The sequence below is a fragment of the Sus scrofa genome, chromosome 5, assembly GCF_054392235.1.
Source record: "Sus scrofa isolate SSC_HxYL_T2T_F1_AM1 chromosome 5, Sscrofa_HxYL_maternal_Yorkshire_Landrace_v2.0, whole genome shotgun sequence".
In the NCBI taxonomy this organism is placed as follows: Eukaryota; Metazoa; Chordata; class Mammalia; order Artiodactyla; family Suidae; genus Sus; species Sus scrofa.
In genome coordinates this window covers 66,053,381-66,077,037 of record NC_139387.1, presented here as the reverse complement: position 1 = coordinate 66,077,037, position 23,657 = coordinate 66,053,381, and the positions used below count along the sequence as shown (strand labels likewise).

At 48.2% G+C, this 23,657-nt stretch overlaps 1 protein-coding gene and 1 long non-coding RNA gene across 4 annotated transcripts in view; both read left to right on the top strand.

Annotated features, from left to right (window-relative positions):
- LOC146403400 (uncharacterized) overlaps nt 1-23,657 on the top strand; it is a 1,275,680-nt gene that overhangs the window by 447,697 nt on the left and 804,326 nt on the right. The window lies entirely within an intron of this gene.
- EMP1 (epithelial membrane protein 1) lies at nt 688-22,802 on the top strand. Of its 3 annotated transcripts, none has more exons than XM_021090848.2 (5): nt 688-828; nt 16,253-16,365; nt 18,456-18,552; nt 18,663-18,803; nt 20,529-22,802. In XM_021090848.2, exons 2-5 carry the CDS (start codon nt 16,288-16,290, stop codon nt 20,693-20,695), a joined length of 483 nt encoding a protein of 160 aa, XP_020946507.1. In that variant the 5' UTR covers nt 688-828; nt 16,253-16,287; the 3' UTR covers nt 20,696-22,802.

The following is a 23,657-nucleotide window of genomic DNA, read 5'->3' as shown; positions in this document are numbered from 1 at the left end:
AGATCAGAGAACAAAGTTCTGAGCTGGAGGACTTCCTCCCGAATGTGAATGTGAGGAGTCCAGAAGGGCACTCATGGAGCATAATTAAAGAGCAGCAGCCGTCCAACCTGCCCCCCATCATTTCGAGGGCTCCTGGTGGGTCCCCTTCTTTATTGTACAGGCTCCCCTGAGGATGATGCCCAGGGTCAGGCCGGGGGAAGTAAATCAGAGGGAAATCCGATCCCTCCTGACTCTGAGCAGCCGCTGATGCGAGTGGTGGGGAAGGAAGACTGGGGACTCTCGTGGGATGATTAGCTAGGATGTCCCCCTCCCCAGCCCTCCCTCCAGATGACAGTGTGGCCAGATAACTTGTGTTTTCTTATATCCATAGTAACCAACTCTCCCCTTCCTCCTCCTCCTCCTTCTCTTCCTCGGTAAGGAGGAATGGGCTTCGGGAAACAGATCTATTTGTGTGACTCCTGTTACTCATTTGAAGGAATGTCACTCCTTTTTCCACTGCGGTCTGCGTGTCTGAGTCACCGGGAGCTGAAACAGGCTTCTCTGAATTGATGGCTCCCTCCCAGCCTCTCTTGACTGACTGCCAGCTTAGCAGGGCGTAGCTTACCAACACATTTTTTTTTTTTTTTTTAAAAGCCAGACTGATTCATAGAAACTCCTTTAAAACACAGTGAAAAGAAACCGCCCATCACACACCCCAGCACACCAGCTCAGGAAACTTATAACCCCGGGAGGCCGGCCCTCCCCTCACTGTGGTCACAAACCTCCCGAAGAGTGGTTGCCGGTCACCAGCTCCTGCCACTCAGGGCACCTTGGTCGCGGGACCTTCAGGTAGGACAGCTCCCCATAGCCCAGCACACGTTCCTGCCTTCCTTCTGACCTTCCAAAGTTTCGCTTTTTCTTTTTTCCTTTACTATTTTTTTATGACTCCTCGAATCAAGTCCTTCCAGCTTTTGGCTAAAAGCGGGCACTGAGACAACTTCTTCCTTAGGGCTCAGTAAAATCTGGTTTGACGGGGGTCAGGCTTAGCAGGGCTGGGCCAGAATTCTGTCGTGCAGGAACTGGGTTCTCATTCTTAGTCTGAATGTGTGAGCAGAGCAGGGACTTTGAAACCCACCGGAATAGGCTATTCTTGGTGGAGGAAACGAGGCGTACCTTTGAAATGACACAAGGCCCTTGCCAGATGTCTGTTCCTCTGTTTTGATTGAAAGTGCTTCAGGACCCAAATTGTTTCTCTGTTGGTTGCTTGTTTGCTGGTCTTTGGTTGGGGCGGGTGGGGGCGATGGTGGATAGATGTCTGCTCTTCAGTTTATTTTTGTGGCTGCTTTTACGACTGTCCTTTGGCTGGCTCATTCGCTTTTGTTTAAATGTAAAAGCTTTTTCTTTCCACAGGATGGTGGTGGTGGTGGGGGCATTGGTTGGTTAAAAGAAAACCGTTAGAGGGAGAGAGAGAGAGGGAGAGAGCAAACCAAGTGGAGTTTTCAAACAAAATGCGGGAGGGCTTCTTTCGCTGGCATCGGGAGCCTGATGTAGATTCCAGAACACTCTCTCCCCTCACCAGATGTGCCGGGTGAGCAGAGGCTGGAGGAAACGGAGTTTGGAGGGGGAGGGTGGGGCAGGGGAACTTCATCTATTCTTGTAAAAAAAAAAATGTTGAATCGCTCTGTGCCTTTACCCTAGACACACAGCTCCGTCTGTTTTAGGGCTGAGTATAAAGACAGCATAGTGGACACGGTAAAATAATTTTTGTAGGTGGATTTTTCTGCATGGAAGGTGGCAAGTGTTTTGGAACGTGTGTCTTCTCACTCTTTCCAAAACATGGTTGTACGACTGCAAACATGCTCATCATGAGAGAATCTGGAGAGAGGAAGAAAAGTGATTTCTGTTTACTTTTTTTTTCTTTAAGGTTAGCATTTTGGTTGAGGTGTGGCCCATTTCAACATCGATACTGGTATATGTTTTCCCCTACATAAACAGGTCGAGGAGAATGACAGGATTCAGCTTGTCTGATGAAATTAGGCTTTTTCTGTACAAATGCAGCTCGTTGGAGGAGAAGATTCAAATGTAATCAGTCTGGGTAGCTGGTACAGGCAAGGCTCCTAGGAAAATTGCCCTCAAGGGGATGATTAAGTAAGTGCCAGGGCAACTTTTCAAGATTCAGGGAACTCCTGCCTTTGCTTGAAATGTTCATTATTTCCAGATTACATGGCTGTGGATTAGGGAAGCCATCATTATGTTGATTCTACGAAGCTAGGACAAATCTTTTAGCCTGTGCAGGTTAAAACCCATAAGTAGAAGATGTAACCAGTCAGCAAATAGGAAACACCGACAATTCTGGGGTTGTAAACCCTTTCACTCTTAGTGCAACACCTCGCGTTACGTTGCAGTCTTGTAAATGAGAAAGTGAACTGCATGTTATTTCCTGGAGTTTGAGAGCAATTTAAATGATGCTCTTCTGATTCCTACTTTCCCCTCTTTCTCCAAGAAGTAGGGAGAGAGTTCCTTGGTGGTGGAGTGTTTCTGGATTTCAGCTGTAAATCTTTGACAATGCTGAAAGGGGAGGGTTGTTTTTTTCCTCCTCCTGCTGCCTCCCATCCTCCGGGTGGGTTGAATTCCACCCCAGACTCTGAAGACTGGGGCGGAGGTGGGGGTGGGAGGGGGTGTGGGTGGAGAGCTGTTTGGAGGGCTGCAGGATGTCCGGTCTGGCGTCCTGGTCCCAGGACCCCCCAGATTTTGCATTGTTTGAGGGGACAACACTGTCCTGGGAATTGGCCAAAGGCCATCAAGGACCAACCCAAGGGCAGATCACATCCCAGAACAGATGCTGGCCACCCCCGCCCCCCCGCCTCCGCCTCTGGGGTACGCGGCAGCCTCTGAGAAGAGGAAAGATGTCCCTTCCACAGACCGTGGATGAGACTGCGCCTTTCTCCACTCTTCCTGCCTCCCTCCTAGGCCAGAGCTGGCTAGTCCCCTTCCCAGGACATCCAGAGGCTGGGGGTCCTAGGGAATACCCTGCATAGAGCCCACCCTGGGGAAGCAGACCGTCTTGGCTTGGTCTGGGTGGCTCTGGGCATTTTGTCCTATAAGACCCACTGGGACCAGTGGAGAGAAAGCAGTCAGGGACCAAGGAGGCTTAGAGGTGAAGCCAAACAACTTTTCTGGAGCCGCCTCAGAGCCCCAAAGGGAACCTACCTGAAAAATGCCCTCAGGAAAGGGCACAAAGCAAATTTAGTCACATTTCATCCTCGATTTTGTGCACAGACTTTGGGAGGGATCTTGGAAGTCAATGCATTCCTTCTCCGACCACATGCAGAAATTGCCTTTTCACACCACCTCGGACAGATGGGCACTTTACATTTCCTTAAAATTTCCAGAGGGGAGTTCCCGTGGTGGAGCAGCGGAAGCGAATCCGACTAGGAACCCTGAGGTTGCGTGTTCAATCCCTGGCCTCGCTCAGTGGGCTGGGGATCCTGTGTTGCCATGAGCTGTGGTGTAGGTCGCAGACGCGGCTGGGATCTGGGGTTGCTGTGGCTGTGGTGTAGGCTGGCAGCTGTAGCTCCACTTGGACCCCTGACCTGGGAACCTCCATATGCCACAGGTGCAGCCCTAAAAAATAAAATAAAATAAAATAAAATAAAATAAAATAAAATAAAATTTCTGGAGGAAGGGCCTGATCCCTCAGAGCGTTTCTCCATGCTCAGCCCCCTTTGCTGGGCAGCTCTCTTACCAGAGTTTCTTAAATCTGGCAAAGTTGGCTTCTCTATAACCTCTGAATTTTGTTCTTAGTTCTGCAAGCCTGAAAATACTGATTCCATGTTTGTTGTTGATCCCTCCAGAACTTCTTATCTTCTAAACTCTTGACCTTTATTTAGTTTTCATGAGTAAAATTTGATGACTCTGTATTATTATTATTATTGTTATTATTACCTAAGATTCAGAAAGAGCAGGGAGCATTTTTTTTCTTTCTTTCCTTTTTTTTTTCCCCGCGCAGAGAGCATTTGTGAAGCTTTGAAACTATGCACATAGTCATCCATAGGCAAATGATTCGATTCTGAAGATTTTCATTTTCTAACCAGATATGCATATGACTCCTTGAACTGGCCACATGTGTATACATAGCTGTCTGGCCTGAAAGCTCTGAGACATTTGGGACTCTCAGATATACATACTCAGAGAGACACACCCAGTTACTACCACGAGGTCATGGTTAAATTACTCCAATACCAGAAACACAGGCTTCCAACTTGGCTTCGTGGGGCTGGTCCCTTAATATGGTCCATAGTTCACGGAGCTCACGCCTTTACGCTGTTACCTCCTGTCGGAGTAAGTACAGGAACAGGCTGCCCGTCCTGCGTAGGCTGGGTCTACTTGCCAGCGGGCAATCTGGACGTCAGTCCCTGGAAAAGAGCTCGTAATCCTTCACCAATGTAGAACAGGAATTTTCAGACCATAAACATCCTTTTTCCAATGCTTTTCCCATTTCTGCCCAGAGGACCCTGGAGTTGGGGTTAGTGATCAAGGCCGCCCAACTATGTCTCTAAGTGGGGGTCTGCTTGAATTCCCAAACCCCACCTCTCAACACACCCATCTCAAGACCACTCTGTGTAACCCTTCAGTTTCCATGCATTTCTCTCCACTTATTGATTCTGAAGCACAAAGATTAAAAAGAGAAGCCCTTGTAGGTAGGTCTTGGTGTTTCTCTCTTTGAAACAAAACATTGGGCTCAACCTTTCTTTCTCTGCTGTGGAAATGTTATTTCCCTGGAGCTGAAATGGACTCCCCCACTCTTGGTGCCAGGGGGCCTTATTGTGGATGTGGTGGGTTTTTTTTTTTTTTATAATTCCCAAGCCTGTTTCATTTCCTTCAAGGGGGGTCATCCAAATGGAGAACCCGCTAAGGGGAGGCTGAAACTGGGGGCAAGAATCTTGTGCAGATGCCGGAAGGCTGAATAGGAAGCGGGGCGGGGCGGGGCGGGGCGGGGCGGGGGGGTGTGGCCTTGTCCCCACTCTGTCTTGTCCGGACTCTGCCATGTAACGTGGGCAGGACGATCGTCTTCTCCACGAAGGGTGGAGGGAACTGAGCTTGGTGGGCTCCACGGCCTCCTGTGGCTCTGAGACCCTGTTGTTCGAAGATCCTGCCGTTCCCGTTCTGAGAAATCCCTTGGCTCATGCTAACCTCGAGATTAATCCATAAACCTTGGTAGGGAAGCCACAGGAAGCAACACGCCACCGGAGAAGGGGCATTTCAGGGAGGCCAGGGCACCCAGGCGGTCTCCTCTGCTTCATCAGCCCGGATTCCTTAGGCGCGGTGACTCTGGGCTTTACTGTTCCGTCGCGGTGAGTGTCCACCCACCTCGCTGAAGAAAAGGAAGAGGTTTGATTTAGGAAACCTAAGCTCTGGTGGGGCGGGCCAGGCTCTGGAAGCCTAGTTAAGACCCTGACAACAGCAAGGGATTCGCCAGGAGCCAGACCAGGCTCTGGGAGACCTGGGGCTGGTCCTGGGAAAGGAGCCCCACCCTCTCGTCGAGGAGGGTGTGGCCCCAAAGGTGTGTTTAGGAGGCAAATTGGGAGGAGGAAAGGGGAGGGCCAAGGAGGAAGGCCAGAGGTGGGGGCTGGGGGGAGCAAGGGGATCGGCTGGGGATTCCCTAGATCTGTGGGTTGGGAGGAAAGGGAGATGAGGGAGAAAGTTCAATGAGGAAGTCAAGGAAGGGGACAGAGAACAAGGCCAGCCATGAGGGTGCTATACGCCCAACTTCCTCCCCTCCGTTTGGGGACCACCCATCCTCCGGGTCTCAGGATGGTTCTTAGGGCCAAATATTCTGTCCCTTACCCCCTACCCGCCCCCATCCCCGTGAAGCATCTTTTGTTGCTCAGCAGCATTTGAGTTTCCATTCAGCATTTGTGCCAACAGGGCGTGATCCCCACAGACGTTTCCTCCCTTTTCAGAAGCGTCAGATCAGGGCCAAGAGCAGAAGGAGGCTCTAAACTTGGACGTCTTCCTTCACACAATCAAGACCCTGCCCAAGGGGGCTGGAGGCGGGGAGGTGGAGAGAAGTGGGCTCTCCTGAAGTGTCAGGGCAGCCAGGTGTGCAGCTGGGTGTGTCCACGCTTATTTCAGAGAAAGGGTTCAGTGAGGAGGGGTCTTGGGCTGTGGAAGGGGCCAGGATGGAGTGTTTGAAGCCTGCCTGGGAGCTGGCAGTGCTGAGGGGTGAGCTGGGGCTGAAGGGTCTGGTTCTGGCTGGACTGGCTCTATCTTCTCAGCAGCTCCCCAGGAAGAGGCGGCAGCTCTTCAAAGACCCTCTGTTTGTTTGTTTGTTTGTTTGTCTTTTAGGGCCGCACCTGCAGCATATGGAGGTTCCCAGGCTGGAGGTCAAATTGGAGCTGTAACCCCTGGCCTACGCCAGAGCCATGTCTGCAACCTACACCACATCTCACGGCAACACCGGATCCTTAACCCACTGAGCAAGGCCAGGGATCGAACCCGCGCAACCTCGTGGTTCCTGGTCGGATTCGTTTCCGCTGCGCCATGACGGGAACTCCAGATCCTCTGTTTTTAACAGTGGCACTGTTTTGGGGGGCGGTGCTGACCTTTTGATTAACTGAGTGGTGGTGAGAGGAACAGGGCGAGAGGTAGATCTGGTGAAGTTCTAACTTCTGCCCAAAGTAGGAGAGAGAAGCTTGAGTGGCAGGCGAAGAGGCCTGGCCTGGAAGATGCCAGGGATGGGCTTTGCTCTGATTCTGCCTTCACTCTGGGGACCAGCTTTCCCTTCTTTGAGGGACTGGTCCGAATAACCTCAAAGCGGCTAAGCCTCTCACCAACCAGTTGCCTTGGGAAGCAAAGCCAAGGGCCGTCCCACCCCCGCCAAGCCCACCCCAGGCACTCAGCTCAGCTCTGGGCGCCTCTGGCTGCCCTGCATCCCTCCCTCCCTCCTTCCTGCCACCTCCGAGATGCAGCCCTGCTGGTTGAAGCATGTTGCCGCCACCTACTGGGCCCGCCCAAGCGCCGCCGGGGCCGGGCCACACCTTGGTTTTCTTCCCAAACCCTAGTCATTATCTTGGCAACCTCTCCCTCGGAGACATTCTGGCCGCCAGAATGCTCCTCTTTTGTCAGAAGCAGAAGACAACGAAGCTTCCATCCTTATCCTCGCCCAGGGGACATCGCCCAATGGCCTGACCAGCTGTGGTCCGGGGGCGGGGGGGCTGGGCCCGGCCTCCCGCCCAGATCTGGCCTGAGCTTCTGCAGATGTTGCCCAGAACCACCCCCTCCCCAGACACAAAAGAGGACGAGGGGAAACCAAAGGGAGCAGTTCTTCTCCTTGGGAACATCTGCAAAAACAAGATTCAGAGCTGCTTGTCTGCTTTTAGCAGCGTCGTTGGCCCTCAGCTTCTGCTGGAGGAGCTTCCAAGTCCATTTCCAATGGGCCCAGCTTCCCATTTTCCATAAAGGAGCACAAAGATGAACCAACAGCAAGAGTTCCCTGGTGGCCTAATACTTAAGGGTCTGGCATTGTCACTGCTGTGGCTCGGGTCGCTGTTGGGGCACTGCTGTGGATCCCTGGCCTGGGAACGAATGCATGCCACTGGCAGACCCCCGCCCCAAACAAACAAACAAACAAACAAACAGAAAAAATTTTTTAAAAAGTGGTAGAGTCAGGAAAAAGTGGTGAACCTTTATTCCTCTATATCCTGTCTCTCTAGGAGCTACTGGCTAGAGAGGTCCATTTCCCAAAGTCAGCAGTTAGAGGCAGAATTTTTATGAGAATCTAGTTTTCAAATACGTGCTTCTTTTCTTTCCTTCTCTCTCTCTGTTCCCCCCCCCCCTTAAATAACGTGCTTGTCCCCTTCCCCTCACCCCCGGGTGCTTCATCCCTAACTGAGTGAGACTCATGCTAGTTTGTACCAGTGCTGGATAAACACCACCCTTTCTATAATAACCCCCATTCATGAGAGCCCACATGTGGGAGGTGCCGTCTCTTTACCCCCAACTATGAAAAAAGAGTTGTTTTCTTTGGAGCATGTAGATTCCTGTTACTTTTTGCCGCTTGATTGCTGATGTTTCTCCAGGTCATAAACCCTCTCCTGCATTTAAAAACATCGGGCCCTGGCATGATGTGTTTATTGTGAAGTACAGCCTGAAGTTCTTTCCTTCCACACCAAACCTCAGACATCCAGAAGCAGGAGGAAATGGCCCTTTAGGATTCTTTTCCTCCACGTTTCCCACGGAGAAATGAATGCCCCCCTCTCCCACCCCTAAGTAAAAACAATATTTAGAATGGAAAAGTACACTTGACATAAGACAACAATAACATTGGAGTCAGACAGGCTCATCCAAGGTCTCCTTCACTCAACCTGCCTTTAATCCCAGCCTTTTCCTCCTCCGGATACATCCTCTGTGGCCTCTCCCCAAAGACTGCATTTCCTTTTCTGCTTTTGTGTTCCCTGGACATCCACGTGGCCAACCCCCACGATCCTCAGTGAGAAACAAATACATCAAGCAAACCAACAGAACAAAAATGATGCTGACGTGTAGAGGACAGAGAGGTGTTGGGGCCGCCCCCTTGCACGACCTCCCCAGGAGAAGTGCAGCCGTGGTTTTGGGTGTGACGTGGAGGAGGAGGGCAGCTTGGGCTGGCCCATGGAGATGGTAGGACCAAAGGCCGCTTTGCTTTTCATCTTTTCTCGTGCCTTGGAGAAAGCATGGGGTCTTGGTCAGCTGGCAGGAGAAAGTTTTCTTCCAAGTTTGCAGGTATCCCGAAAGAGATGGGGATTTCACCCTTAGGAAGGCATCCATCGATGAAAAGACAGAGTGTCCAGCAGTTGAGTTATCCCAGTGCTATGCCATGACAGGCTTGAGATTTGGGGATCTTGGGTGATATCCTTTGGCTAATTCTCTGATAACCTGGAAGCTCCCCTGGAAAAGTGACCACTTCAGAAAAATGGTGAAGACGAAGGGTTAGAGCAGAAATACGAGGGAGGTCGTCATTGCCAAGAGCAGACTGATGCACTGTCAGGACTGGAAGAGGAGCGGGTCTTGGTAGGTCGTGAGCTCCCTGTGACTAGAGGAGTGTAAGCATGACTTAAAGACTTGCCATAGATATGTAGATGTATTTCATGTATGGGGGAGGAATTTTAAAGCTCCTCATTCAGTCCAGAGAGTCTGTAATTTAGAGATAGAGAGGAAAGGGAAGTCTGTGGACAAAACATTTAGATCTTTAAGATTTTTCTTTGCATTCACTTGTTTCTTGAATAAAAAGGAACAAACACATGTATACCCTTGCAATGTCCAAATGTCAAAGCTACTCAGGAAATAGTCACAGCGTTTGCATATGATGTTCAATACATAATTATAGTAGTATATAAATAATTTCTAAAAATAATACAGGACTAAAGTTCACGTATACAAAGAAGGAGAAACATTTTCTCTTCAGAATTCTGTGGTTTATTATGAAGACTTCGGTCACTTTGACGTCGATTATTTTTCCATGGAGAAGAAAATATTGCCTTCCTTGATTTACTTATTTGCTTGCTGAGTAGATACTTCATACCTGTCATAGACAAGACTCTCCCTTCAGGAACTTAGAATCTTAGCCGTGGGGGGAGCCAAACATTTCTGTAAATAACTCTATTAACCAGGCAGGCTGCCACTAGTGGTTTTAATTTTAAATTTTTTTTTTTTTTTTGGTCTTTTTGCCTTTTCTAGGGCCGCTGCCTTGGCATATGGAGGTTCCCAAGCTAGGGATCTAATCGGAACTGTAGCCACTGGCCTACGCCGTAGCCACAGCAACGCAGGATCCGAGCCACGTCTGCGACCTACACCACAGCTCATGGCAATGCTAGATCCTTAACCCATTGAGCGAGGCCAGGGATCGAACCCGCAACCTCATGGTTCCTGGTCGGATTCGTTAACAACTGAGCCACAACGAGAACTCCCACTAGTGGTTTTAATAACAGGGAAAATGACTACTTCTGACCTAGGTATCTGGGAAGGCTTCCTAGAAGAGGCAAGATTTGAACTTCTTTGAAAAGAATTTGATAGGTAGTTACTGGAGGAAGGATACAAAAATAGACCTTTTAAAAAACCAAAAAACCAAAAAAAACCCTAATCCCAGGGATTCCAGATGCCAGTGTGAGGTGTTTGGATCTACTTTCCTGATTGGTGGTACGGATGGTGGGGTGTTTGGAGGATTTTGAGCAGAGGAGTGACAAGGTCAGATAACCCAGTGGCACAGAGAATATACTTAAGAAGGGGGAGTTCAGAGAGAGGGTCACGGGAGAGGCTGATGGTCCTGAGCTGGTCAGTGACGATGGGAGTGAAACGTGAGGATGCTTGGGAGATAAATACTGGAGGCAGGTTGCAAGACCTGACTGTGATGCTTTTGGCCATAAAACTGGGATAAGAGAAAAGAGTGATGGGGAGGTTGGCAGCTGGTCAATATTGCTCCTGTCTCCCCAGAAAAGCTTGGGCTGTCTTTGGCTGCCAGGGAAATGACTAAACTGTCTCTTGGTTGGCCAGCCAGATCCACAGGCTTCTCAGAAAGCTATCTTGCATCCTCTGGTCGGGGATGCCTCCACTTTGCCTTTGTCTGGGAGGATCTCACCCACTCCAAGTGAGTCATGGACCTTTGAGTTCCACGGGACTCCCCCATTGCTCATAAAGCTCCCAGCTCCCCATTTCTGATTAAGTGACACCCGCAGGCTCCAGCTAGTTCTTCGGTGACTCAAGCTCAGGATTTCCGCCACTTCCTTTGCTCAAGAAGTTTTTGGTGGTCTGTTCCGTTGTATTAATCCCAGTTATGGTTCCTTAGACCCCCCCCCCCCAGAGCACTGCTTCCCCCAGACTCTGGTGGCTTTTCAGTAAACACACGACTCCAGAGCAGGAAGGAGTTATCTGACCCCTAGCTTAGCAATCATGGAGCCAGATTTCCAACATCTCAGCTGTCCCGCTAGAAGTCAATGATTCTCAATGTCTCTGCAGTACTTACTAGTTACCCCTCAGAAAAGAAAAGGTGTCCAGAGATGCCTGATGAATCTCTCCTGGTCAGGGCCCCCTATAGAAGTACTAGGCTACCTGAAAAAGACAGAGAGACAATAGAAGGCTGTCTCAGGGCTGTGGTCCTTGGATTCTTTTAATTTTTGCAAGAGGCAAGACACCAATAAAAATGTAGGTGGATGGAGCCAACGAGAGAGGGAAGTTATCTCCGTTCCCTACATTAGTCAGTATTTACAGTGACAGTGACCAGCAACCATAGTCTTCAGGGTCATTTTACCAACTGTAATACATCTCCTGTCAGCAAAGATCTTCGTCCAGATTAAGAGTGGTAGGCGTTGTGAAGCTTGCATCAGGGACAGGAGGGTAAAGGGACCGTTACCCTGTGCTGGTCTGGGCAACGCAGGAGGAAAAGGGGAAGTGTGTCCAGAAACGAAGATGGCGGTGGTGGAAAGGGAACTGGCGGGCCTGTCCGTTTGGCCAGAAGGGAGAACAGGAAAGGGATAACGGAGAGCCTGTCTGTGGCTCTGTTACTAACCTCCCTTCCTCTTAACAATCACTTCTCTCTGGAGTCCCCATTCTTGCTGCCTCTATTTTTCTCAGCTTCCCACCCAGCCCCATGGATCCCTGACCACCCGGTCCCAAGCCTGTTGGGTGGGTGAGGAGAAAGGAGGGGATTCTGCTCTGCTTCCAGTGGCGGGTGGAGGAGGGTGTTCCTGGCACCCCACGCAGAGCAGTCGGTGTGCATCTTATCCTTTGGGAATGCTGTGAATTCACTAGTTTTGGTGGCCTGGGTCCTATGCCAAACGCCACAAATAATGTGATGGAAGTCCCAACAGCCCCCTGACAAACTTTGGGACTGCCCTGAGCACAGATGCCTCTGAGGGGTAGGTGTTGTGTAGCACCCAGCTCTTCAGAACCGCCATACTGTTAGCCTCTGCTTTCTGGCTTGAGCTGCTCAGCCACAGCTAGGGGTATGCTTTTCACTGGGGAGTGCCACCCACAGCATTTGGGAGAGGTGGGAGAGAGAAGTCAAGTATTGTGGAAAGAAAGTATAGTAGCCAATACTTCTTTTTTTTGTTTGTTTGTTTCATTTGTTTGTTTTTGTCTTTTTAGGGCTGCACCTGCTGCATATGGAGGTTCCCGGGCTAGGGGGTCTAATCAGAGCTACAGCTGCTGGCTTACACCACAGCCACATCAATGTGGCATCCGAGCCATGTCTGCGACCTACACCACAGGTCACAGCAACACTGGATCTTTAACCCACTGATTGAGGCCAAGGATTGAATCTGAAACCTCATGGTTCCTAGTTGGGTTTGTTTCTGCTGTGCCACGACGGGAATTCCGTATAGTAGCCAATACTTCTGAAGATGTAAGTGCTCAGAAATGGTCTGTTTTCAGTTTTTTTTTTTAATATATGAAGCATGCTACACATCAGGGGAAGGAGTAAGGCTCCTCCAAAGCCGCCCTGCATGTAAATAAATTTCAAGAGCATATCTTTTATTTAGACCCAAACTACTCTACTGCTTGATAGGTCCTCACTCAGCTGTTATGTACCACTCCTGGTGGTCCTTAAAGATCTCAAGGATTACCTCCCCTCTCCCCACCTCCCCCAGGATGAGGGTTTCTCTGCTAGGGGCGGGGGTGGGGTGGGGAGGGAGAGGGATCTAGAATAGGGATTGGGTATTTAGGGATGATCCAGGCCAGACACTTAAGAAGATAGCTTGGGAGTTCCCACTGTGGCACAATGGGTTAAGAATCTGACTGCAGCGGCCCCAGTCACTGTGGAGGTGTGTGTTTGATCCTGGCCTAGCACAGTGGGTTAAAGCATCCAGTGTTGCTGCACCTGGGGCTCGGATTCAATCTCTGACACGGGAACTTCCATATGTTATAGGCGCAGCCATTAAAAAAAAAAAGAAAGAAAAAGAAAAGAAATAAAAAAAGGAGATAGTGCCTTGGTTAAATTTTTTGCACAAAAACATAACAGGATCTGAAGCAGGATGAGAGAAAGAGAAGAGGGAGAGAGAGGGGCTTGCATAATGTGGCCGAAGGCTGCTCCTTGCCGAGAATATGGACCAGTAGGAAGTGCCCAAGAAAGTTCAAGAACAGAATATCTATTATGAAGCTCTTTGTGATCCAGCCAGAAAAACAAACAAGAAAAGAAGATAGCTCATCCCATTTCCAAATGTGTCGGGGAGGGCCACTGAAATAAAAGGAAGCCCCTCAAAGCCGACAATGGATGGTACTAATAAAACATGACAAATGTGGGGTGATGAAAAGATGGAGAAATTACTCTTTGTGGGATGTCTTAGCTCCCGCTGAACAGCTCTTCCTTCTGGCTGGATACAGCTGCCAAAAGCAGAGAGGATTGTGTGTTCTGTACACCTAGAACACTTGTGAATCCAAGGCATTTTGCTCCTTTCTTTGTTGAAAAGATGTAACATGATTATGGAAATCTGAATTCCCTGAAAAAAGAGTCTTCCTAGCTTGATTTCCTCACGTCCTTCTCGTGGGCCCTGGAGGGGCAAAGCGATCCAGTGGGGTTGTGGTTTAGATTCAAAAATGAGAACCAGTGGCAAGGAACTGGCACGCCCTGGGGTGGGGGTGGGGGGTGGGCAGGCCGAGGTGCAGGTGCAGGGTCTTTGGAAGGCAATAATGTTCAAGACATCAGGACAGAGAGAGTGTGAGCAGGGCCCAAAGGGATCAGACTCACCTTTGGAGGTTACAGAGTCATCCAAGGTGACAGAAAACCCTGCTGGATGCCCCACAGCATGGAGGGGAGGAAACTCATTGCATTTTCCCTGGACCTTATTTAAGAAGCCTCGCTTGGTGTATCATATTCTGTCCTTGACCCCTCAAACCCTATTAGGAGGAAGATGCTTGTAAATGAGAAGCAAAGTAATAAAAAAGTCATTTATAGAGCCCAAGGAACATTAAACATAAGACTCGTTAGGTAATATTTTAATTCCCTGCATTTGGGGAAGGAATTCATGCCTTTTCCTTTCGCCATGAGGGGTTAGGTTAGCATCGAGGGATGGGGTGCAAACTTGGGGGTGTTGAGAGGATGGTCAGGGCAGGGCTGAGAAGAGTGGTTCCCCCACTCAAGGGCCAAGGATTAGATGTAATGGCGATTTCTATGAAGACCCACGTGATTTTACATGCACTGCCCTGTGAACTGGATAGCAGCTCTGATGACCAGCACTTAACATGGGGCAGCCTGACTTAACATGGGGACTGATGGGGTTGGGTTGGCTACGGCTTCTCAGATTCGTATAACAATAATTGTAATCCTGATATCCACGACCAAAGCAAGCCCACTAGTAGCTGCCACATGCCAGGCACTGTGCTAGGAACTCTACCTCTGGGATCCAAAGTGACCTTCACATTGCCCTGTACAGTTAGTATGGCAATGCCCACTTTATATACGAGGAAACTGAGATGGAAATCTCAAACACCTTTATAGGATTCGAACTCAGCGTCGGTCTCATTCAAAAACCTCCTTTCACTTTGTGCTTTAAAGTCGAGCAGAAAACTGAGGCGGTGTGCAAGTACCTGAGAAAAGCCAAACTGAATTTGAATGTGTGGGGAGATTATTAATAGCGAGCATGAAAGCTCCAAGCTCTCCCCTGGAGTGGCAGGGTAAACGTCATCATTTTTGTCATTCACGGTTAAATGGGACACGTGTCTACAAAAAGAGCCTAGGTGCAGAGATGTGATCTGGAAGGGGAAGGTGGCTCGGGGGGAGGGGTCTGGTAGGAGGAGGGTGGTTGGCATGGTGGGTGGGGCTGGGGGGCTGGGGTGGCAGTGAAGACCAGTGTCTTCACAGTGAAGACCAGCGTCTGCGTCTCATTCCTGGTCTGTCGTGAGCAAGGGACCCTGGGGTAGAGTAGATCATTCTGGATTTTGAGTGCCTGATGAGCAAAGGGAGAGGAGATAAAACACACTGGAAGTGCTGGAATGATTGAATCAATAAATATCCAGTCCCTTGGGAAAGGGGCTCACACTCACTCAAAGCTTCAATTAAATTAGGTGGAGGGAGGGAGACAGACGTGGGACAATTACTGGATGTGCACCAGCGTCTCCTCCCTGGGTGGGGACAGCCACACCTCCACCCTGCCTCGGGTGAGAATAACCTGCGCCTTTTCCTTGTGAAGTTCCTGAGCCTGCACTGCAGCTCACTGTCTTGGGCATGACAAAACTCTCCTGCAGAGGACTTAAATCAGAACAGATGGCCCCTCATGCAGCCTTTACACTCTCTTTGTTTTCTAGGTTTTACGATCTTTGGGTTCCCTTCTTTCACTCTGCTGAGATTAGGCTGAACGCTTCTGTTTGTCCATGTGCCCTCTTTATCTGCATTACTATATTACTTAACCCATCCTCCCACCAGCCCTGTGATTGATGCATTTGCCTGTCGGCTCTGAGCCCTGAAGGATTGGAATTTGTGTAAATGTCACACACAAGCTGCAGACACCTTCGGTGGTCTCTCAAGCTGCATCCTTTGAAAGCCCCGGCATTGTCCTATTGAGATCTAGGACATATAACCCCCCCACCCCCCCACTAAGAGGAGAATCCATACCATGACGCTGCAGTCCAAAGGCTCAGGGGCAATAACACAAGTTTGAAATGTTCCATCGGCAGATGATCAGATCATTAAACTGTAATTAGGTTGTTATAATTATGGAATATCAAACAGCACTATTATAATAGAGGTTGTGGCTCTCCCATTTTATATCTTGTCTGGGATCAAATCAGTAGCCGATTCAGTCTCTGGGCATTGAGAAATAGCTGCTGTTCTGCCGAAGGCATCCACTTCGATTAAAATTGCTGGGTGAGCAGTTTCACAGAAGTGTGGACACTTCCCTAGTGGAAAATGGAAATTTATATGACACTGTTGCACAGAGGCTTGGAAATTACAGCTGGGAAAGGACTTTAAAAAACCAAAGTCCTCTTCTGACCTCTAAACACAAACAAAATAAAATAGCAGTTATCCTAAAATTTCCTTGTTTTGAAACAGGCTGTATTGGAGGGATGAGTCAATACCTGTGAGGCAGAATTATATTTCTGTTCAGGTCTATGTAAATAGACGAGTAGGCATTTGGGGAACCGGGCTTACCAGGTGTTTTCAGGGATTTATGATGAAATGGCGATGGTTTTTATTGCAACCCCTCTAGATTTTAGCAGGTAGCCTACCCGCGTGGGAAAGCTGAATGGTCTTAGAGAATCCGACAGTAACCTCTCCTTTCCCTTTCATGTTCTCCTCTCTTTTCAGAACTCTCTTCGCTCACAAGCCATCGGAAAGCCAACATGTTGGTGTTACTGGCTGGTATCTTTGTGGTCCACATCGCCACTGTCGTCATGCTGTTCGTTTGCACCATTGCCAATGTAAGCTGTGTTCTTTGGTTCATTCATTCACTCAGTCATTCAGAAGTTATCTGAATATTTACAGAAAGTGCTACGAAAGATATTTAAGCCATAATCCCTGCCCCTTGTGTGGATTTACAGCTTAGTCGTGGAAAAAAATAAGCAATCTCTCAAACTTCAAGCCACTGAGTAACAAATGCCCACATGAGTGATCCCGCCAGGCTAGGCTTCTCCCTGGAGGTGGAGCTTGGAGGACAGGTGTGTGTGTTTCGAAAGGTACAGAGTGAAAGGAGCAAGGGATGCATTCCAGGCAGATGTGCCCAAGTGGGAGGGACAGGCTTTGTTCAGGGCATGATGAGGACACCACGCAGCAGAGTGGAACTTCCCTTGCTTCTGGGAACCTTGATTAGAAGGATAGATGGGAGTGCGATGATGGGACTGAGATGATGGGACACTTTGGTGGCATGACAGACAGATTCAAGTTCTGAGCAGAGAGTAGCATGTAAAAGTGGAATTTTGCAAGATTAATCTGGTTCCCCTGAATTAATTCAAAACAAACAGCCTAAAAATGATGGAGGGACCATCTCTTTTTTTCTGAACCTGGGGCTACTCTGACATCTAGTGGTAGTTAGCAGGGTCCAATTTGCTTTTATTGTGCTTTTCTCAGAAAAAAAAATGACATCTTCTTGGACATAAACATCAAAGCCACCCATCACCAGGCAGACAAAGATGGTTCTAGAATCTGTTTGGGTTCCTGTTTACAGGTGAAGGACAAATGGATTGTAAAGTTCAGACAGAAGCATTTTGCCAACCTTCTTGGGTGTGATGATAAGCGAGGCTAATTTAAGCATCACCGTGATTAAGACAGAACTCTCACCCATGAGGCCTCCTCCAGACTCTAATTTAGCCGTTCTGTACGCCAGCCCCAAATCTCTCAGGATAACCGTTCTGATAAACGACTTCAAACTGGATTAGTGGATGCGGAGAGCTGGATATCTGAATGATCAGCCTCTAATGTGGGGCTTGGCACACAGGTGTTTATTGAATCAAGAGCAGGAAGGCGATTTGACATCCTGGCCCTGCTTTTCCAGTAACTCGAATTTTAACAGACTCTGTATAGACAGGGCTGGGGGTTTGTTTTCCATCCCAGAAGGGTAACTGTTCCTCTTGGGCCAGGTAGGAGGGGGCGCTGGGAATAAGCCAGCCTCGGGGAATACATTTTGGTCCTTTTTCTACTTTGAGCTGCCCCCACAGGAGAGCTCTGGCTCTACTCTGTTACTAGGGAATTCCTTTTCATGTTATGACAATCAAGGTGTGTCCTTCTGTGTAGATGACAGTGGTTTATTGCTCACCTGGATTCTTGGCTATTCTCTTCACTGCCCTTATGTTTTTTTACATGTTTCCAGTTGGACTTTTTTTTTCTTTTTCTTTTTTGGCCACCCTACGGCATATGAAGTTCCTGGGCCGGGGATCAGATCTGAGCCGCAGGTGCAACCTAAGCCACAGCTGCAGTCCTTTAATTCACTGTGTCCACTGTGCCAGGCCGGGGATGGAACTTGCATCCTGGGCCTGCAGAGATGCTACCAATCCCACCACACAGCAGCAGGAAGTCCCAGTTGGACATTTTTCCTTGACAGTTTTCCTTCTTAGCCAGGCCCTTACATGAAATGACCTTGGTAGGATGTATGAATTGTGCCTCCTGGAAACCAATTTCCTCATGCAGGGTTTCCTTTTCTTAGAGCCTTAGAATTTTAAACAGCGGTGGTTGAATTACTTTTTCCTTTCTTTTCTTTTCTTCTCTTTCCTTCCTCCCTCCCTTTCTCTCTCTCTCTCTCTCTCTCTCTCTCTCCTTCCTTCCTTCTTTCTTTCAAGTGATGAGGAATGTGAGACCCAGAGGATGAGGTGACTTTTCCTTTTTCTCTTGGGACCTTTGTGACTTCTGTTTTAGGGAGCCCTCACTTCCACCAAGAGATGGGCCTCTTGGCCGTATTTATGGCCACCTATGATGTCTTGCTTAAGAGTTGGTCCTGCCACAAGCTGATCCCCTTGTTTTCTTGTCTTTCAAAGCAGAGGGTCAATGCTTAAAGAACTTTGTTGCTTTGTGATTTCAGGTCTGGGTGGTCTCAGATGCGGGACAAGGATCTGTCGGTCTTTGGAAAAACTGTACCAGTGCTGGCTGTACTGATACCCTGTTATACGGCGGTGAAGGTATATCCCAAGCTATTTTACTTGGCGCAGATGATTCGTGCGCTCGGCAATGGCCAGCCCCTCAGGGACTGGGTAGCCTAACATCCTCGCTCTCCCCGCTGTGTCCACAGATGCCCTCAAGTCGGTGCAGGCCTTCATGATCCTGTCTATCATCTTCTCTGTCGTCTCCCTCGTGGTCTTTGTGTTCCAGCTCTTCACCATGGAGAAAGGCAACCGCTTCTTCCTCTCGGGAGCCACCATGCTGGTGTGCTGTGAGTATCTATCATCTTACACCGGAAAAGCTGTCCTGTTGATCTTACTGTGGGTGCTTCCAGCGGGCTTGAACAGACGAGCATGCGGGGCCGTGAAACTGCCTTGTTCAGTTTGCTCCCATGGTCACTTGTGCTCTTTGGGAGAACCCCTGGCCGCTGCTTGGAATAAGAACCCTCACTGGCTGGGTTCATCCTGCAGCAGCCCTTGTATGCAAGGCACTTGGAGAGGGCGGGGATGTGGGAGTCCTTATGTGAAACTGGTGCAACTGTGGCCACAAGGCACGCAATCTTGCCATTCCCCCTCTCCTGTCACTCTTCCCCAGTACACTCAGTTAGGTGGAAGGCCTTGGTCTTTTTTTTTTTTTTTTTTTTTTTGCTTTTTAGGGCCAAACCTACGGCATATGGAGGTTCCAAGGCTAGGGGTACAATCGGAGCTGTAGCTGCCGGCCTACACCACAGACACAGCAACTTGGGATCCGAGCCATGTCTGTGACCTACACCACAGCTCACAGCAATGCCGGATCCTTAACCCACTGAGCAAGGCCAGATATCGAACCTGCAACCTCATGGTTCCTAGTCGGATTCATTTCCACTACGCCACAATGGGAATTCCTGGAAGGCCTCGTTCCTGCTTCTCTTTGTTATCCTACCCTTGAGCGCTGAGCCAGGTGAGGGACCAGAGATGCTGTGTTTTACTTCATAGCCATACAAACCAGTGCAAATGTGAGAACCCAAACGCCTGTGATTTATTTATTTTTTTCTTTATCCATTCATCTATTTAAAAACTTTTTTTTTTTTAATTTGTATTTTCTAGGGCCACACCCGTGGCATATGGAGGTTCCCAGGCTAGGGGTCTAATCGGAGCTGTAGCTGCCAACCTTCGCCAGAGCCATAGCAACTCGGGATCCGAGCCACATCTGCGACCTACGCCACAGCTCACGACAATGCCAGATCCTTAACCACTGAGCGAGGCCAGGGATCGAACCCACAACCTCATGGTTCCTAGTTGGATTCGTTAACCACTGAGCCACAACAGGAACTCCTAAAAACATTTTTTTTTTATTAAAGCGTAGTTGATTTACAGTGTTCCTTCCATGTCTGCTGTACAGCAAGTGACCCAGCCACTCATACAGACCCCTTCTTTTCTTTCTCTCTAATCTGAGAGACTAGACACTGTTCTCTGTGCAGTACAGCAGGACCCCATCACCCATATGTTCTAAATGCAACAGTGCTGCACCCACCAACTCCAAACTCCCCATCAGTCTCCCTCTCCCCCACCCCCCCGGCAAACACAAGTTTGCCCCCCATGTCCATGATCTGTTTCTATTTTGTTAATAGATCACTTGTGCCATATTTTAGACTTCACATATAAACAATATCATATGGCAAACACCTCTGATTTAGCCGTACAACCATCGAGCTTGGTTGAGGGCAAATGAACAGAACTATGTTTCAGGGGCAAGGGGCCAGATTTCATTTTCCCATTGCCTATGAGGGAAATAGCCTTTTCTAAAAGAATAAAATCTGGGGGAGCTCCCTGGTGGCCTAGTAGTTAAGGATCCTAGTGTTGTCACTGCTATGGCGCAGGTTCAATCCCTGGCCCGGGAACTTCTGGATGCTTTGGGCAAGGCCAAAAAAAAAAAAAAAAGAAATTATAAAATCTTTTTCTTGGTTTTCATGTTAAGAAACAAAACCAACAGCTCATCATTGTTTCCCCCCCTGCAGGGCTGTGCATCATGGTGGGGGCCTCCATCTATACTCATCATTATGCCAACAGTTCTAAAAACCAATACTCGGCGAGTCACCATGGCTATTCCTTCATCCTCGCCTGGATCTGCTTCTGCTTCAGCTTCATCATCGGCGTTCTCTATCTGGTCCTGAGAAAGAAATAAGGCAGCAGCGTTACTGGGAATCTGGGGGGTGGGGAGGAGGGAGCCCTTGAATCTGGGAGGGGAGTAGAAGTCACTAAGCCGGAAAAAGAAAAACCGAGAGGGATGGGGGGGAGGGGAAGGAAGGGGGGAGGGGCTGAAACCCAAACATTGTTGAGGGGGTTCCTATACTGTTCAGCCCCTGCCCTGGGAGAAAGCCATTGGCTGCGATGGACACTCCCTGGATACGGGCCAGAGGGCCTTTCTCCAGCCGCCAGGCTTGGCCTCCAGCTGTTCTCAGTTACACACACGGCCTGGGGCCCCAGCAGCTGCCACATCACTGGCTCCACTTCTGAAGGGGAATTCAGTCCTCAGACCCACTGCACCAAGTTAGCATAGCGGTACAAGTTCCCCGCCAGGGCAGATATTGCTTTTGCGCGGAGTAGGCCAAGCCTGGAAGCCATCCCGCCCTTCCGACCCAAAGCAAAACAGCAGCGTCTGAAGGGCCCGCAGGAGGACTTTGACCACTGAGCCAACCATCCCTCTTTGGAACAGATCTTTGGCTCTGCGGAATTTAGTGGTATTTGTGACAAAATAGGAGGAAGAGAGATAGGGATTAAGGCCAAGGTGGTGGGTCAGCGAAACCGAGAAAGAGACCTTTTCCCAGTGGAAGGCCTGGGGCGTGGTCAGAATCCGGACCAGACCTCACACAGCTGTCCCCTCCCGGAGACCTCTTGCTACAGACTTTGCTGGGCCTCTTGCTTAAAGCCAAGGCAGCTCTTTGGAGTTTCTGTAAAGCTACTAATGACCAATTCAGTGGTGGAACACACCACACAAATTATGGGAACAAGGGGTAGACTTACAGCAGGGCTATATTAGGGGTATGTTATGAAGAACCTCTCTCTGTGCAATCAACGTTTAAGTACATAATGTGAGAGAGATGGATATCGATCCTTGTAACACAATCTGTTCCTCTCCCTCTAAATTATACACGTTGAGGAAGTTTTATCTAATTTTCCACGTTGGGGATCAGGGCTCCCAGGTTCAGAGACAACTCTGGCTTTGACATCAGCTGGAGCGGCCGCTCTTCAGTAGGCCTGCTGGTTCTGCAACACAGGCGAGGCAAGGCAATTCTGAAAGCTTTTTAACACACATGTGGACCCAAACCAAAGAACAGATCCTTAGGTGAAAGGTGCTATATAATTGTCAAGTATTAAGCATATCAGATGTCAGTCACAACAGGAACAGAGTGTCTACATTCCCAGGAAAGGAAGAAAATTTCCATGAGAGAAATACAAATAATAGGTGATGGGCAGATATTTTCCTTAAAAAAAAAATTAATCTAAAAACTCTTGTGGTACCCAGTCAGATGGAGGTTGAGCTTGTCTGTTACCACAGGAGAATTTCCATATAGGACATAGACGTATACAGTATGGTATTCCTGGTTAAGCAGGCATTGCTCTGGCCTGGCGCAGCTATTTTAAGCCATCTCAGATTCTGCCTGAAGGGTTTTTATTTTTATTTTTGGTGGAAGACATTTCCTTTACCAATCTGAGAAGATCTGCCCTAGGGAGAATCTGAGATATCTTGCCTGCTTTCCTTCTCCTAGCTCCCTCTTCATCTTATTTCTTAGATATTTTTCCTCTTGGGGAGTTGTTATGCCACAATTGCTGGTATTTATGTAAAAGGATTATTACTAAGTACATTTCTTTAGGTTCATTCTGGTTAAGGGGATGTTGAGGGTGGGCCACCAAATTGTCTGGGCTGGGGATAAAGCAGTTGGCAAGCAAAAACTATGGGATGATGAACTTTTCAATTATGATTTAATGATCACATGAGTATAGAAAGCTGTTTTGAGTGCTGAAACAGACTTACCTATCAGATATATCCAAAAGAGATTCTATGTTAAAAAGTCAGACTATGACTGGAGTGAACCATGTATTCCCTTGTCTTTTACTTTGTTTCTGTGACATTTATGTTTCATGTAACTTGCATTATGTTGGTGGGTTGTCCTAGTACTGTATTTGGCTTCTTCTTTAATAGATTGATATTTCATATACTATAATTGTAAATATTTTGATACAAATGTTTATAACTCTAGGCATATAAAAACAGATTCTGATTCCCTTCACTGTGTGAATGTTTTCTGTTGAAAAAATGGAGGATAAATATGGATACTAATGACACTCATTCCTAATTAAGTTTTCAATCAGTTTGATTTGGATAACTTGCATTTATCCGAGATATTGAGCTACTTTCTGATAATGCATCAAGCATTTCTACCATAACTCTTTCACGCAACTGAATGTTGTTAAGTATAGTTTTATCTTGCTTTAATTAAACTTCTTAAGCAAAAAAAAAGAAACTTCATAAGCTAATACATTAGAGAAAGGTTATGATCTTGAATCAGAATGGCTTATGGCATTAAGGAATGAGATACTTGTAAATTTTCTTTGAAACAGCCAACTCCTCTGTTGTGTCTTCACAATTCAAAAGATATGCCTCACTGTACTTGCAGAAGCCCATTCACTGCATAAACTAGGGTGTATCTGTATGGGCTCTATGAGAGAAGGAAAGCTTTGAAGACTTCTGGGTTCAGTAAGGACTGGAATCAAGGGTGGAAAGCAGAGTAGGTGCTATGTACCCCAGCATCATGTCACCACCAATACGATGAGAATGGTTTTTGTGTGAAGTAGGCAACCTTTCAGTCCCTAGTGATCTTGGATGAAATAACTGCACAGAGAAATGTACAAAAAAAAAAAAAAAGATACAATGGAAACTGAAAATAAAATTTCAACATATTTAAAATTAACATAATCAGATCACATTGATTATTGATAGCTTCGACAGACCTATGGGGTTTCTTCCATTGCCTCTGGGATGCTATTGGAAGAGGCTACTCCTCTCCCTTAGCTCTCCCAGGGATATTTTTTCCCCCCATGTCACATGCCCAGTTGTGGGTCAGACCTCCAGAGCATCCCTTCTT

Bases quoted from the DNA above. Each gene is read 5' to 3' on its own strand.
- EMP1 (XM_021090848.2), top strand. From the start codon at position 16,288: ATGTTGGTGTTACTGGCTGGTATCTTTGTGGTCCACATCGCCACTGTC. The intron at 16,366-18,455 runs GTAAGCTGTGTT...TTGTGATTTCAG, and splicing joins TCGTTTGCACCATTGCCAAT to GTCTGGGTGGTCTCAGATGC. The intron at 18,553-18,662 runs GTATATCCCAAG...CTGTGTCCACAG, and splicing joins CCTGTTATACGGCGGTGAAG to ATGCCCTCAAGTCGGTGCAG.